This window comes from Microcaecilia unicolor, chromosome 11 (genome assembly GCF_901765095.1).
Source record: "Microcaecilia unicolor chromosome 11, aMicUni1.1, whole genome shotgun sequence".
Lineage (NCBI taxonomy): Eukaryota > Metazoa > Chordata > Amphibia > Gymnophiona > Siphonopidae > Microcaecilia > Microcaecilia unicolor.
In genome coordinates this window covers 175400259-175417658 of record NC_044041.1, presented here as the reverse complement: position 1 = coordinate 175417658, position 17400 = coordinate 175400259, and the positions used below count along the sequence as shown (strand labels likewise).

General features: G+C 48.2%; 1 protein-coding gene across 1 annotated transcript in view; it reads left to right on the top strand.

Moving 5' to 3' along the window:
• Positions 1 to 5676, top strand: part of NOP53 (NOP53 ribosome biogenesis factor) — a 36865-nt gene extending 31189 nt beyond the window's left edge. The window contains exon 13 of the mRNA XM_030219091.1: positions 5600 to 5676. Within this exon, the coding sequence (XP_030074951.1) occupies positions 5600 to 5606 (7 nt within the window). The 3' untranslated portion in view covers positions 5607 to 5676. The remainder of the gene's footprint in view (positions 1 to 5599) is intronic.
• Positions 5677 to 17400: the final 11724 nt, after the last annotated feature.

Sequence of the window (17400 nt, the reverse complement as noted above, 5' to 3'; positions counted from 1 at the left end):
AGTGTACAGTCTGGGGGGGTTTCTCCCCCGAGTTTGTTTTGCTGCTGCATCAGGCCTTCCTTATGCAAAACGCTGCCCCTGCTCCCTCGTCTGGTAAAGAGGTAGAGGCCCCCGGAGGTAAACGCCCTCGGGTTGATTCCCAGGCCTTGGAGGACTTTGTCTCCTCCGATGTAGATGAGGGCAGCGTATCTGAGTTCTCCCAACGGTCCTTTGCGGATTCCTTGGAGGAGACGGATCCCCGCTCGGATGGAGCGGATGACCCCTCTGCAGCGCGGCTCTTTAGCTCAGAGGATTTGCCCAACCTGTTAGTGCAGGCCATGGACATTTTGAAGATTTCCTCTCCGGAGGACGTCTCTCCCTCAGCCCCTGTTGGCTCTGCCATTATGCTGGGGACGAAGCGCCCGCCTAGAACCTTCCACGTGCATGACGCCATGCACACCTTAATTTCGGCTCAATGGGATGTCCCGGAAGCGAGCCTTAAAGTGGCTAGGGCTATGTCCCGCCTCTATCCTTTGCCTGAAAGTGAACGTGAGGCCTATCTGTGGCCTACAGTGGATTCTTTAATCACTGCGGTGACTAAGAAAACGGCATTACCGGTGGAAGGTGGCACGGCCCTAAAGGACGCCCAAGACAGAAGATTGGAGGCGGCCTTAAGGTCGTCCTTTGAGGCGGCTGCTTTAAGTTTGCAGGCCTCAGTTTGCGGCTCCTATGTGGCCAGGGCGTGCCTGACTATGGTGCAGCGGGCTTCCCCCTCGGATCATTCCTTGTGGGCTGATTGGCCGGCCCTGGAATCGGGCTTAGCCTATTTGGCAGACTTGCTGTATGATGTCTTGAGGGCCTCAGCTAAGGGCATGGCTCAGACAATCTCTGCGCGGCGGTGGCTTTGGCTGAAACATTGGTCTGCTGACCACGCCTCTAAATCCCGCCTGGCTAGGTTGCTTTTTAAAGGCAAGCTGCTCTTTGGGGTCGAGCTGGACAAAATCGTGACCGATCTCGGCACGTCTAAGGGCAAGAAGTTACCAGAGGTCAGGGCTCGGGCTAGTACTCGCCCCGGTACCTCCAGAGGACGGTTTCAGGAAGCCCGTCGGTACCGCCCGGGCAGGTCGGGCTCTTCTGCCCCCTCTTCCTTCAAGAGGAACTTCTCCCCCAAGCAGCATTCCTTTCGCAGAGACCGCCGTCCCGGAGGTGCTCCCTCCGGTCCTCCCCCAGGGTCTCGGACCCAATGACGGGGCCTTGGTCCACGCCCCAGTGCAGATTGGAGGACGGCTGTCCTCGTTTCTGGGCGAGTGGACCACAATAACTTCAGACGCTTGGGTGCTGGAAGTCATCAGAGACGGCTACAAGCTAGAGTTCTGCCGACCCTTAAGAGACGGGTTTGTACTCTCTCCCTGCAAGTCTCCGGTCAAAGCTGTGGCAGTGCAGCAGACCTTGGACAACCTGATCCGCCTGGGTGCGGTCGTTCCGGTGCCAGAAAATCAGCTTGGCAAGGGGTGTTACTCCATTTACTTTGTGGTACCAAAGAAAGGGGGTTCTGTACGGCCTATCCTCGACCTCAAAGGGGTCAATCGGGCCTTGAAAGTTCGGCACTTTCGCATGGAGACTCTCCGCTCTGTTATAGCGGCAGTGAAGGCAGGGGAGTACCTGGCATCCTTGGACATCAAGGAAGCGTACTTGCATATTCCCATCTGGCCTCCTCATCAACGCTTTCTGCGTTTTGCAGTCCTGGGCCGACACTTCCAGTTCAGAGCCCTCCCGTTCGGGTTGGCTACTGCTCCGCGGACCTTCTCCAAAGTAATGGTGGTCATCGCGGCCTTCCTGAGGAAGGAAGGAGTACAAGTCCATCCTTATCTGGACGACTGGTTGATCCGAGCCCCCTCTTATGCAGAGTGCGGCAAAGCTGTGAACCGGGTGGTTGCTCTTTTGAGCTCCTGGGGTGGATCATCAACTGGGAGAAAAGCCAGCTGCGCCCAACTCAGTCCCTGGAGTATCTGGGAGTTCGATTCGACACCCAAGTGGGCAGAGTTTTCCTGCCAGACAATCGGATTGTCAAGCTTCAGGCTCAGGTGGACCAGTTCCTAGTAGCCTCTCCTCTTCGGGCTTGGGACTATGTGCAGCTGTTGGGCTCTATGACGGCCACGATGGAAGTAGTGCCCTGGGCCAGGGCTCATATGAGACCACTACAACACTCTCTGCTGCAGCGCTGGACTCCGATGTCGGAGGATTATGCTGTGCGCCTTCCCTTGGACCCAGCAGTGCGCAAGGCGCTGAGCTGGTGGACGCAGACAGACAAGTTGTCTGCAGGAATGCCTCTGGTGACCCCGGAGTGGATTGTCGTCACGACGGACGCCTCTTTGTCGGGCTGGGGAGCCCACTGCTTGGGAAGGACAGCGCAGGGGCTATGGTCTCCTGCAGAGGCAAAGTGGTCTATCAACCTCCTGGAACTCAGAGCCATTCGGTTGGCGCTTTGGGAGTTCATCCCGGTACTGGCGATGAAGCCTGTACGGGTCCTGTCGGACAATGCCACGGCTGTGGCCTATGTCAACCGCCAGGGAGGTACCAAGAGCGCCCCTCTAGCCAAGGAGGCCATGAATCTATGCCAGTGGGCGGAAGCCAACCTGGAACAGCTGTCAGCGGCCCACATTGCCGGAGTTATGAATGTCAAGGCGGACTTTCTCAGTCGCCATACTTTGGAGCCCGGAGAGTGGCAGCTATCTGCTCAGGCGTTCTTGAACATCACGAAGCGCTGGGGCCAGCCAAGCCTAGATCTGATGGCGTCATCGGCCAATTGCCAAGTGCCGCGCTTTTTCAGCAGAGGACGGGACCCTCGATCCCTGGGAGTAGATGCTCTTCTCCAACAGTGGCCGACACAAGAGCTTCTCTATGTGTTCCCGCCATGGCCCATGTTGGGCAGGGTGCTAGACCGGGTGGCAAAGCATCCGGGCCGGATAATCCTGGTGGGTCCGGATTGGCCCAGACGTCCCTGGTATGCGGACTTGATCAGGCTCTCAGTCGACGATCCTCTGCGGCTGCCAGTGGAGCAGGGCCTGTTGCATCAGGGTCCCGTGGTGATGGAGGATCCCTCCCCCTTTGGTCTTACGGCTATTGAGCGGCAGCGGCTGAGAAAGAAGGGCTTCTCAGACAAGGTCATCGCCACTATGCTGAGAGCGAGGAAGCGCTCTACTTCTATGGCTTACGCCAGGGTTTGGCGTACCTTTGCAGCGTGGTGTGAAGCAGGCTCACTTTCTCCCTTCACTGCTCCAATTTCTTCAGTGTTGGCGTTCCTGCAAGAAGGTCTGGAGAAAGGCCTGTCGCTCAGTTCCCTTAAAGTCCAGGTAGCGGCTCTGGCTTGCTTCAGGGGCCGCCTGAAGGGTGCTTCCCTGGCTTCGCAGCCAGATGTGGTGCGTTTTCTCAAGGGAGTTAATCACCTGCGCCCTCCTCTGCACTCAGTGGTGCCTGCGTGGAATCTCAACCTGGTGCTAAGAGCCTTACAGAAGCCGCCTTTTGAACCCTTGTCGAGGGCATCTCTGAAAGACCTGACGTTGAAAGCAGTCTTTTTGGTGGCTATCACTTCAGCCAGAAGAGTTTCCGAGCTCCAGGCACTCTCATGTCGAGAGCCTTTTCTGCAGTTCACTGAGGCAGGAGTGACTATTCGCACAGTGCCTTCCTTCCTACCCAAGATTGTTTCTCGCTTCCATATGAATCAGCAGCTCTGTCTCCCTTCCTTTCGTAGGGAGGACTACCCAGAGGAATACTCTGCTCTCAAATATCTGGATGCGAGACGAGTTATCATCAGATACTTGGAAGTGACCAATGATTTCCGGAAATCGGATCATCTGTTTGTCCTGTTTGCAGGTCCTCGTAAGGGTCTGCAGGCTGCTAAGCCTACAGTGGCAAGATGGGTCAAGGAAGCCATTGCAGCGGCTTATGTGGCCGCGGGGAAGGTGCCGCCTATCCAGCTGAAGGCTCATTCCACTAGAGCTCAGGCGGCCTCGATGGCAGAGGCCGGGTCCGTCTCCTTGGCAGAGATATGCAAGGCGGCAACTTGGGCATCGGCCCATGCATTCTCCAAGCATTACCGCTTGACTGTGGCTGCTCGGGCGGAGGCCCGGTTTGGTGCTTCAGTGTTGCAGTCAGGGATTTCTATGTCCCGCCCTGGGTGAGTACTGCTCCGGTACATCCCACCAGTCTATGGATTGATCAGCTTGATGATATGGAAGGTAAAATTATGTATCATACCTGATAATTTTCTTTCCATTAATCATAGCTGATCAATCCATAGCCCCTCCCAGATATCTGTACTGTTTATATTCTGGTTGAATTTTAGGTTCAAGTTTAGTCTTCAGTTACTTCAGGAGGACTTCTTAATAATTAATTAATTTATTGACTCGTAACCACTTGTAACCACTTGCCTCCACCTACCCTCCTCTCCTCCTTCCTGTACACATTAATTGATTTTATTTGCTTACTTTATTTTTTGTCTATTAGATTGTAAGCTCTTTGAGCAGGGACTGTCTTTCTTCTATGTTTGTGCAGCGCTGCGTACGCCTTGTAGCGCTATAGAAATGCTAAATAGTAGTAGTAGTAGTAGACTTCGTGTTCAAGTTTTTTCACTTGGATTCTTCAAGAGTTGAGACGAGTTTGTGTTACAGTGAGCTGCTGCATTCCTCTCCCCTCCGTTTTACGGGGCTGGATTGAGACTTAAATTCTGCCGGCACTCCCTCCCGCTTCGTGCGGCTGTAGGGCAGCTTTGTACCCCTCCCGCTTCGGCGGTGTTAGGGTCAGTCAGCTCCTCCCGCGGTTGCGGTTGCAGGATAAGCCAGATCCCCCCGCATCGGCGGGGTGGTGTCCCTCCCCCGCTCCGCGGGGATGAGCTGGACGGATTCCCCTCCCCCACTTGTGTGGGGATGAGCTGGGTTAATTCCCCTCCCCCGTTTCGGCGGTGGTGAGCTGGGCAGAGTGTCCCTTTGTGGGTGTAATTCTCTGAGTGCTGAGTCCTGCGGATGGAGCTTTGATATCGACATACTGAGGAGTTTCCGGCAGCACATGACCACATATAGGGAGGCAAAAGTTTGCTCTCTATCTCCACCTGCTGGTAGATGGACACAACCCACCAGTCTATGGATTGATCAGCTATGATTAATGGAAAGAAAATTATCAGGTATGATACATAATTTTACCTTGTTAAGTGGCCGGAGTCTCCCATTGATGAAGTCAGGATGTGTTTCAGGACTACATATTACTTTATGTGCTTCTTAGAAGTTTCTCCAGTTTCGAAAAGCAGTGACAGGTTTTCAGGATTGAGACGTTATATCCTTGTGATAGTAGAAATCCTTTAATTGTCCAGCTTAGTTCCTTGTGCTTGATTTTAAATGCTGTAGTGTGTGTAATTCCTCATACAAGCATGCTGAAATGACCCTGCACTCAGCCAGTCCTTCCGACTGCTGTCCTGATTATAGTAGTTGCTTGCTAGAGTCAGGGCTGCTATAAATTGGGTAGGTTGACTCTTGAAGAATTGAGACCAATGTAAACCAGACTCTTGAAGCAGTCTGGTTATCTAGCTGCTTGTTGGAATTACCTGTTACTCTCCTCTCTCTTGTAGGATATAGCTGATCGCCGATCGCTTTTGAAGAGATCCTGTCCCCCATCCTTTGTAATAAATTATATTTCTGTACCTCTTGTCTGTGTTGGCTCAGGTTCTTTGCATGCTGCTTATGTATCAGGTTTGCTGTATTCACCAATTCCTGTGCAACCCTTTTCCTGAACTCTGTTTAAAGGGAAGGGGGTGGGAGCCCAGTATCAATTCCAGAATGCGATCCCATGTGGAGAAGGTGTCAGGGGTGTTATAACAGCACTGGCTAACAACAGTAGAGAAACTCCTCACAGATGGTGTCCAGAAAAACTTCCTTTACCTAATGTATGTTCAACCAGTGCATTGTTTTCTTTTTCTTAAGTGACTACCAAGTGGAGAATATTTTTGATGAACTCTTCTGGGAATGTGTAAGATATGACAAATTCCTAGACCCCTGATGCAGGCCAGTAGGACCGAAACACGAGTCAAGTCGGGTCTCCTTTATTGGTGGTCTTGAAGTTTTACTGAAAAAAAATTTTTTTTTTGGACACCTCTACTGTTGTTTACCTGGTGCCTCCTATTCGTGGAGGTTTTTCTTCTGTTTCTGTCTGATAACAGCACCGGCTACAGGGTGGGCTGCATCGAGCGCTGTTTTGTGCTTCTCTACTAGGGGACTATTCATAGGAGGAGTAGCCTAGTGGTTAGGATGGTGGACTTTGGTCCTGGGGAATTGAGGAACTGAGTTCGATTCCCACTTCAGGCACAGGCAGCTCCTTGTAACTCTGGGCAAGTCACTTAACCCTCCATTGCCCCATGTAAGCCGCATTGAGCCTGCCATGAATGGGAAAGCGCAGGGTACAAATGTAACAAAAATAAAATAGATACTAGTGGAGATTCTACATGGAATGTTGCTATTCCACTAGCAACATTCCATGTAGAAGGCAGCGCAGGCTTCTGCTTCTGTGAGTCTGACATCCTGCACGTACGTGCAGGACGTCAGACTCACAGAAGCAGAAGCCTGCGCGGCCACATTGGTGATCTGCAAGGGCCGACTTCTACATGGAATGTAGCAACAGTGGAGGAGTGGCCTAGTGGTTAGGGTGGTGGACTTTGGTCCTGGGGAACTGAGGAACTGAGTTCGATTCCCACTTCAGGCACAGGCAGCTCCTTGTGTCTCTGGGCAAGTCACTTAACCCTCCATAGCCCCATGTAAGCCGCATTGAGCCTGCCATGAATGGGAAAGCGCAGGGTACAAATGTAACAAAAAAATAAAGTAAAAAATAAATGGGGCTGGATGTGATGGAGAAAAGAATGGGGAAGGATTTGCGAGTATCCTGGGTAGCTATGAATGTTGGATGCTCAAAGGAGGAGGGAGGGAGAAAGCTGCAGTAATGAGAGACTGGTGTGATCAACAGCAGGGGGCGAGGTGCTAGCAGCAGGCTGTGTATGTGTGTGTTATGTTCTTTTTCCTGTGAAGGCTGGGCGTGGGATTCACAGGTCAGGAATGCTGTTTAAGTGAGCGCTGTGCTGTGAGATTTGGGGCCATTCTTAGATTCATTGGTCTGACCCAGTATGGCTATTCTTATATAATATGCTGGAAGTGACTCATAGATTATCTTTGTGATGGTGTGCAGGAGGTGGTGGGGCTGAGGTGTTAGAGTGAGCAAAAAGTGGACGTATTGTTCACTTTTCTTTTAAGGTAGTTTTGTGGTAGATTTCAGAGATTCTGCAAGTACATACTTTCAGGATTTTTTTTTTTTTTTGTTACATTTGTACCCCGCGCTTTCCCACTCATGGCAGGCTCAATGCGGCAGGCAATGGAGGGTTAAGTGACTTGCCCAGAGTCACAAGGAGCTGCCTGTGCTGGGAATCGAACTCAGTTCCTCAGTTCCCCAGGACCAACGTCCACCACCCTAACCACTAGGCTACTCCTCCACTCCAGGTTAGCAGGGGATCCAGTGTATGCATAGGATGTCCATCTGAGGGGCTTTTAAAATGAAAGCCCCATAGTGACTTTCCTCTCCTGATCTCTATTTACCCATTTTGGACTTGGGTGAAAAGTATCCATGCTGTGAACAGCATTTGTTTACCCACTGTAGGGAGGGGGGAGCGATTTTAAGCGGTGTCTTTCCTGTAGGCAACTCTTTAAAATTGGCTTTGAAATGTTTGCTCATTTTGGTGGCAGTTCGGAGTTCCTGTGGGTGTTGTGCTATTTGCCTTGAATCAGGCAAATGGTGCAGGAATTATTCAGCCCCTTGGTCTGCAGTTTGAGGGCTACAAAAGGGTCAGGTTTAAGTGATATCCATTATATTAAAAAGATCTTTTAACCTGCAGTTACTATTCAGATTCAAAGTGGCTAACGAGCAACTAACCAGTATCTGTAATGAATATGTATGAGTAGGCATGCAAACCTCTCTGCCTCCACTGTATGCCAGTCTTGCTCATGCACATTTATTAGGGCACCCCAGGAACCTGACCTGGTTTCAGCCATTGAGCACTGGGAAGGGAAGCCTAACACTTCAGTCCAGATACTTTGTAGGTAAAATCCCTGTGCATATTCTACCTTGCCTGTCCTTGGTTCTATCCCTCTTTTCTGCATGAGGGGAATGGAAGTTTTCAGAAGGACTCCCTTTGAAAACTGACCCTTCCTCATCGGTTGTCCAGATCATCCAGATGAGTGTGTTGTGCCCTCCTGCCAGGAGGCTGAGACTACTAAGACTGTAACATCACCCTATAAGGGCTCCTGTACATCCCTGAACCAGCCAGTATTCTCAGTCTCCAGTAGATGGTAGTTAGATCCTGGTACTGGTGTGGGGAGACTGATTAGCGATTTCCTTCTAGAGTGAATATTAAAAAAAAAAAAAAAAAAAAAGAAAGTGTGTTGCTTTAGTATCGGCCCTATTAACAAAAAAAAAAAGGTTCTTTGCTTCTCTATTCTTTAATCCATTGTTCTGGGGCTGTGGTTTGGGGGTGCACACTGTAGGCTACGGGTGCCCCCCCCCCCCCCCCCCCCCCCCGGAGAGAGTTTGTGCCTTGGCCTCCTTCACCCCTACCTCCAGTCTATGCTGCAAAATTCCATAGTATCAGTGTGTGTGCTCTAATACAAAAGATAGGGACACACACCAACAGTACGTGTTCTTAATAAAGTGGGCATTATCCCCTGGGTTCTATATATGGTGTAGATTTTCATTTTTGTGCATAACTTAATGGATTCATTGTCTCTTGGTGCTGAGGCTGAATCAATTGACCTTAAGTGTTAACTAGAGCCAATTAGTAGTTAGGTGTAGAAAATGCCTTGTGCCTTATTCCAGTGGCGTAGCTACAGGGGCGCGTGGGCACCCCCCAAAATGGATCCAGGGCCCCTGGTTTGGCTGGCAGGGGTCCCCAACCCCCCGCCAGCTGAAGCGTTTCTCCAGTGCTGCTCTCCTTTACATTGCCTGCTGTGCTTCCTTCTCATTGCGTGCATGTTCGGTTTTCGTGAAACGTGAGTATGCGCGGCACTTCACCCATTCTCCATTTCATTAACTACTACTACTATTTAGCATTTCTATAGCGCTACAAAGCGTACGGAGCGCTGCACAAACATAGAAGAAAGAAAGTCCCTGCTCAATGAGCTTACAATCTAATAGACAAAAAGCAAGCAAATCAATTAATGTGTAAAGGAAAGAGGCGAGGAGGGTAGGTGGAGTGAGTGGTTACAAGTCAAAAGCAATGTTAAAGAGGTGAGCTTTCAATCTAGATTTAAAGATGGTCAAGGATGGGGCAAGACATAGGGGCTCAGGAAGTCTATTCCAGGCGAAGGGTGCAGCGAGACAGAAGGAGCAAAGTGTGGAGTTGGCAGTAGTGGAGAAGGGAACAGATAAGAAGGATTTATCCATGGAACGGAGTGCACAGGAAGGGGTGTAGGGAAGGACGAGTGTGGAGAGATACTGGGGAGCAGCAGAGTGAGTACATTTATAGATAAGTAGAAGTTTGAACAGGATGTGAAAACGGATAGGGAGTCAGTGAAGCGACCTGAGGAGAAGGGGTAGTATGAGTAAAGCGACCCTGGCGGAAGATAAGATGGGCAGCAGAGTTTTGAACCGACTGGAGAGGTGACTTAAGTGGAAGGCCAGCAAGAAGCAGATTGCAGTAGTCTAAACGAGAGGTGATGAGGGTTCTGGTAGAGTGCTCGGAAAGAAAGGGGCGGATTTTACAGATGCAAGGAGAACATTGCTGGAGAAACGCTTCAGCTGGTGGGGTTTCGGGACCCCCTGTCAGCCACTGTGGACTTTGAACCTCCTCCCCCCCCCCCCCCCATACACACACTTTGAGGTCTGGCTACACCCTGCTTATAACCCTTGTGCCTGGAGCATGCATGTACCTGGAAATTGGTGTGGCACTATAGAATACCTGCATTGCTGCTCCTGCCATGGTTTGGTGTGGGCATTTACACCTGTCTTAGTGTAAATTAGGGCTGCACATTTAACATGTTAATGCGATTAACACGTTAAATGCATTAAAATTTTGAACGCACGTTAACGCCATGTCTGGCTCCTTCATCCATTGCTCCCTTTGTGGGCACACCTGGGCTGCAGAGATCAGCTGCTGGGTCCTGGTCTGGGTCAGCTGTGCTGTTTCCAAGTGATGTGGGGAAGATAGAGCCGTAACCGTGGAGATATGAGTCTGCGGCACTTCGGGTCCAAGCCAAGGTTGGAGGGGTTCTAAGCAGCTCCTCTTGGCTGTCTGATATTGCTTTCAGCACTGCAGTACTGAAGGCATGCTGCTGCTTTCAGCTTCAGGAAGCCTCTAGCATCCCGCCGGGAAGCAGGAAGTTCTGTTAGAGGAGGCAGGATGCTACAGAGGCTTCAGGTGGCTGAAAGAAGCAGCATGCCTTCAGTGCTGTGGAGGGCCGAGAGGATCAGGTATAAGGAAAGAGAATGCAGAATGTGGACCTTGAGGGTTCAGGAGCAAAAAATTTGGGAGAAAGAATGGGGACCATGGGGGGGGGGGGGGGGGCAAGGTTCAGAAGCACAGGAAGAGTTGTGAGGGAGATGGTGGGGGGGGAGAAGAGGGCTCAGAAGCACAGGATGGTGGGGGGGAGGGAAGAAGAGGGCTCAGAAGCACAGGAAGAGTTGTTGGGAGAGAGAGAAAGAGATGTGTTTGAGAAAGACATGCTGGAAATAGGTGATTGGGCAAAACACAAGGGCTATGGTGATGGCAGAGGGGAGGGAAAAGACAGTGCCCATGGTGGAAAAAGGAAGGGGAAAGAAGGGAATTTGCCTGTGGAGGGGAAGGAAAAGACAGTGCTCATGGTGGAAAAAGGAAGGGGAGAGAAGGGAAGGTGCCCGTGGAGGGGAAGGGGAGAGAAGACGGTACCTGTTGAGGGGGAAGGGGAGAGAAGAGAGACAGAAGGAGATTGTGCCCATGGAGAGGAACAGAACAGGAGGGATAAGAGATAGGGGGAAACGGTGCCCATGGAGAGGGAGAGAAGGGAAGAGAGAACAGATTAGATGGTGCCCATGAACGGAGGGGAGGGGAAGAAAAGAGATTGAAACTAGACGGGAGGAAAAAATGAATGAAAGTTGAATGTGAAAGATGGATATAATAAGGCTGGGTGAGAAAGAGGAGAAAAAAAGAATTAGTGAATACTAGACAGGAGGCCCTGGAAGCAGAGTTCAGAGACAGGGAACGAGAAGATTGGAAAGATAAAATCTCCAGACAACAACGGTAAGAGAAATGATTTTATTTTTTAGTTTAGTAATTGAAATATATCAGTTTTGAGAATTTAAATCTGCTATCTATATATTGCAGTATACAGGAGGACATGCGAGGGAGCCGCTTTGTGCAATCAATCATGGGATTAAAAATGTTTAATCGCGATTAATTGTGCTTTTAAACCTTTTGATCGATGGGCAGCCTAGGTACAAAATGGGTGCTAAGCTAGTATTCCTATAACGGCCATTTTGCACAGAACGGCTGTTATAGAATTTGTGCTTACTGGCATCATCTTGTCATCTAACTTTGGCCAATCTTTGCTGAATTCCCTCCTGTGTGCGCATACTGCGCCCTCTTTGCAAAGTGTACCCTCTTCCTCAGTAGGGTGCACATGTGTGTGCAAAGAGGGTGCAGTATTACTGGCTGACATTTCTTTCCTAGCAACAAACTACATGGTTTGAATGCTAGCTGTCCCTGTAAATGAACGGTAAGGCTCATTTTTGAAAGAGAAAAACTTTTTTAAATGGCATAAAGCCATATTTGGGCATTTTTAAAATGTTCAAATCTCTATTTTTTAAACCCATTATTTAAACATTTTGATATGTAGTTTGTGAGAAATTTGTCCCGATCACAAGGGCCTGTGTAAGGGGGGGGGGGGGGGGGGGAGTTAAGGGTGGGATTTGGGCTTTCCTAATACTAGGACTTTTTCTGTCATAATGGGAAAAAAACAAAAACGTCCAGGTTTACAGTCTAAAGGTTTTGGGCTTGACTGGTTTTTAGAACAAGTAAGGCACGAAAAGATGACCACTGGGGAAATTGAAGGCATGACCCCCCCTCCCCCCAGTGGTAACTGATCCTCTCCCACTCCCCAAAGATGTGAAAGAAATAGTACATACCAGCCTCTATGACAGCTTCAGATTATAGCCACTTCTTTTGGAGCAGCCTAGTGGTTGGTGCAGTGCACTGTAGGGAAGGGGACCTAGGCCCATATCCCACTTGTGGTGTAAAGTGTGAGCCCTCCAAAACTCACCAGAAACCTACTGTACCCACCTATAGGTGACTCCTGCAGCCATAAGGGCTATTGTAGTGGTGTACAGTTGGATATAGGTTTTTAGAGGGCTCGGCACACACTATAAGGAGGTAATGTTGAGATTGTACCTGGGAACTTTTAAGTGAAGTCAACTGCAGTGCTCTGCTGGGATATCAGTGTGGCCAGTTTATTAAGAATGCTGGCTCTTCCTTCATGCCAATGGCTTGATTTTGGATTTTTTTTTTTTTTTTTTTAATGGACCAAAAAGATAAATGCACTGCCCCTCCGATGGGACACCACCTTGTAAGTGGTGGAGGGGCTTCCGTGTTTCAATGACTCAGAGGGCTATGCTGAAGGGTTACCCATATCAGACAGGCCTCTGAGGAGAAACCAGACAAAGAGTGTCCCAAATTAGGGAGAGAGGAAAGATGGTGACCTGAAGCTCGTACACTCAACTGCCCAGCTGTCCTCTGAAGTTCTGTTTTTGTTCACTTGAAATTTCCTCTCTGCATTGCAGTTGCCTTAACAGAGGAAGGGGACAATGGGGGGTCAGCCGCCGATGACCAGCGTTTTGTCCCCTGTGCAGCAAGTGTGGGACCGCTGTGTGACGAGCTGCCCATAGATGACTGGGTTGATGAGTCCTTTGATTAGCGCCGACGAAGGAGCGTCGATGCTCTTGGACCTAGAAACAACTTCATCGCTCAAAAATCATTTAACCACCATGCCCAAAGGAGTGGAGGAGTGAGTCAGGAGTGTATGCTGAAACGGAAGTCGTTTACAGCTGAACCCGTGTCGGCGGTGCTACTCCTAAACCCTTAAGAGTTATCAGCTTGGAGTTTTTGGCTCCCGTGGAGGTTGCATTGAATGTCATCTGGAGGGTGCTCCAGGACCTGACGGTGGTAGAGAATGACTTTGCTTCAGATATAGTCTTGTTAATGAGCCACATGGATAATCTAATCGAATCCTTTGAGAATATACAGCAAATGAAGTTCTACTGAAGTAGGAAACGGTTAAGATTTGAAAATGATAAAAGACCAGAAAAATTTGAACAAAATGAATATTGTTATAGATGATTAATATCGAGATTGTTGTTTTCCCAGAGTTCCGGGTATGACTCCTAATGTTTTTTTTTCCTCTGAAATGATTCCTCTTAATATATTAATTCAAAAGGAGTGAAGCCTGTGAAACTGGGATTACTTTAATCAGCGGGAATTGGATTGGAGATTCAAGGGTTTGTATTGTTAAAAAATTTCTGGTTTTAAAAGGGAAAAAAAAATGAAATCAGGTGTATTACTTTCACTAATATTGGACAATGAAATTGATGGACTATGCACCGTTATGGTCTTGAAGAAACCAACCAGATGATCAATGTGGAATAATGATTTAGATAAATAATAACTGGGCATAATCGGGTTAATACCACGTTTTCTTTGTTTGCTGTTGCTTAAATTGATCTCCTTGTCTTGTTTCACTCTCCCTATTAAAAAAAAAAAAAAAAAAAAAAAAAGATAAATGCACTGAGCACAAACCATCTAGCAAATGGCCATTTTTGAAACAAAGAGATAAATGTTTTTTTTCTATTCAACCTTTAGACATTTAGATCAAAATGTCCAAAGTTGGACTTAAAAGCCATATCAAAACTGCCCCTCTACATGTCTATCAATAAGACCCGACACAGCAAATAGGGAGCTTTCGCAGCAGTTGGTGGGTACGTTCAAGCAGAACACGCCTCGTGCAGTTATTTCCATTCCCTTACTCTGTGTGGGTCTCGCTTATATGTCATTTATTTGTATACGGGTGAAGGGAGAGGCAGTTTTGAAAGGAGCTATTCCCTGACTGCTCTGTTACAGTGAATTAAAGTTTTGATGTTGCAAAAGCTGGAACTGCTCTTATAGAAATGGAGTGGGGAAGGGATTTTATTCATCTAGAACCACTAATCCAGTGGTTCCCAAACCTGGCCTTGGATGTACCCCGGGCAGTCAGGTTTTCAGGATGTCCACAAAGAATATTCATGAGAGATTTGCATGCAGTGTAGGCAGTACATGCAAATCTCTCTCATGAATATTCATTGTGGATATCCTAAAAACCTGACTGGCTGGGCTCCTCCAGGACCAGGTTTGGGAACCACTGCACTCATCTGATTTAGCCCGTTTTCATAGCAGTTTGTTTCCCCTTTGGACTAAATTTTTGGACAGTCATATTCTATAAATGTTTGGAGTTATTTTATCCTCAGACAGACATTCTTGGCCTATTATGTGTAATTTTGTTGGGTTAGAAAGAATAAAACTAAAGGGTTGGCCTCCAAACAAACATACTGCAATTCAAATAAATGAAAGGCATACAGAGAAACAACAATACAGACTGGGAGGGGGTAAGAAGTGGCACCTAGCCTTGCTATCACAGGGTGGTCTGTGGGTGGAGTCAGGGCAGGCCTGGAACCTGCAGGCTCTGGTGCTATTCATTATCGGTACACTACTTGTATACTTAAGTGGGCAAAGACGGCTGATTTTTGTGCAGTCCGGTTACAGTTGTGGATAGCAGCCATGCATATGAGCTGCCATAGCCCAGTACTGAGCATCCTGGTCTACTTAAGATTGCAGCTAGTGGTGGCTGTAAAACTGCTGACCACCTGTTTCTTTTGTATTCCTTATGTTGCCTGTTACCTCCCATCCCCCCCCCCCCCCCCCCCCCCACACACACACACAATTAAATTATGGTTTAATTAAGAATTAAATTTGATTTTCCAGTTTTACTTTTAAATTGTATGTTTCTACTACTCCTACTACTTATCACTTCTATAGCGCTACAAGGCATACGCAGCGCTGTACACCATACATGAAAAGACAGCCCCTGCTCAAAGAGCTCACAATCTAAATGGGACAGGCAAACAGACAGAACAACTAAGAGGTAAGGGAATTAAAGAGGTGGGGATAAAAGGGTACAGGGGAAGTGAGTAGTGGTTAGGAGTCAAAAGCAGTGTTAAAGAGGTGGGCTTTTAGCCTGGATTTGAAAATGGCCAAAGATGGGGCTAGATGTACAGGCTCGGGAAGTCTATTCCAGGCATGAGGTTCAGTGAGATAAAAGGAATGGAGTCTGGAATTAGCAGTAGAGGAGAAGGGGACAGACGAGAGATTTTTCCACAGAACAGAGTACCTGAGGGGGGGGGGGGTGTAGGGAGAGACGAGTGGAGAGGTACTGGGGAGCGGTAGAGTGAATGCTCTTGTAGGTCAGTAAGAGAAGTTTGAATTGAATGCGGAAACGGATAAGGAGCCAGTGAAGTGGCTTGAGGAGAGGGCTAATGTGAGCATAGCGACTGGCGGAAAATGAGTCACACAGCAGAGTTTTGGACTGATTGAAGAGGATAGAGATGGCTAAGTGGGAGGCTGGTGAGAAGCGGGTTGCAATAATCTAGGCGGGAGGTGATAAGAGTGTAGATAAGGGTTCTGGTAGAGTGCTCAGAGAGGAAGGGACAGATTTTGCTGATGTTATAGAGAAAAAAACGACAGGTTTTGGCAATCTGTTGAATGTGAGCAGAGAAGGAGAGAGAGGAGTCGAAGATGACCCTAAGGTTACGAGCTGATGAGACAGGGAGAATGAGAGTGCCATCCACAGAAATAGAGAAAGGGAGGAGAGGAGAGGAGAGGTGGGTTTAGGGGGAAAGATGGGAAGCTCGGTTTTGGCCATGTTAAGTTTCAGATAACGTTGAGACATCCAGGCAGCGATATCAGATAGGCAGGCTGATACTTTGGTCTGGATGCTGGTTGAGATTTTGGGGGTAGAGAGATAGATCTGGGAGTCGTCAGCATAGAGATGGTATTGAAAGCCATGGGATGATATCAGAGAGCCAAGGGAGGAAGTAGATTGAGAACAGGAGAGGACCGAGAACAGAACCCTGAGGTACACCGATTGGTAGTGGGATAGAAGTGGAAGAGCATCCACCAGAGTGTACACTAAAGGTGTGAAGCGAGAGGTAGGAGGAGAACCAGGAAAGAACAGAGCCCTGGAATCCAAGTGAAGACAACGTATCAAGGAGTAAGCTGTGATCAACAGTGTCAAAAGCGGCGGATAGATCGAGAAGGATGAGGATAGAATAGAGACCTTTGGATCTGGCCAGAAACAGGTCATTGGAAACTTTTGTAAGTGCAGAGTTTCTAACTCTGTGTTACTTAAACAAGTGTGTACTTGGTATTTTTTTTTTTTATTTCTGAAAGTAAAAAAATAAAGGGGGGGGGGGGTGGAATGTGGAGCACTGTGGGCTAATATTGCCCAGACACATCTTACAGGTACTACTACAGTGACAGGTCTCATCCCAGGTCTTGGGACCCACCTAGCCAGTCAGATTTTCAGGATGACCATAATGAATAAGCATGAGAAACATTTGCATACAATGGAGGCACAGTATGCAAATTTTTCATGAATATTCATTGTGGGTATTCTGAAAACCTGGCTGGCTAAGTATGGCCCGAGGACTGGGTTGAGAACCCCTGTCCTAGAGGATAAGCTGCCAAAGATGATCTCCTGTTCCTCCACTACTAGCCCTCCAGGAACCACCAAGCTTCAAGAAAACCTAGTATGAAAAGCAAACTTCAAAACAGGAATGCTGAAAAAAAGAAAACAGCACAAAATCTTACAATTACCACGCTTCAAGCTGTGCCTATCGGTAAAACATTCAGCATCAGGAGATCCTACTCATGTCATGCTTCTCTTCTAATGTAGTCAGTGCAAAACCGTGAAGAGGGAAGCTATGATCGCAAAGACAGAAAGCTGCTGCATGCACCCAAAACTGCACAGCACAAAGAAGAACAGATCATTGATTCACTAACCTTTGGCTCGTAAAAGGAAAATTCAGAACAATGCAGGAACCTAAGATGGGTGATGTTAAATTGATCAAACATTTATTTATTTATCACATTTGTATCCCATTTTTTCCCACTGATTGCAGGCTCAAAGTGGCTTACAATAATATTGTAGTAAAGTTACATACAGTGGGGGAAATAAGTATTTGATCCCTTGCTGATTTTGTAAGTTTGCCCACTGACAAAGACATGAGCAGCCCATAATTGAAGGGTAGGTTATTGGTAACAGTGAGAGATAGCACATCACA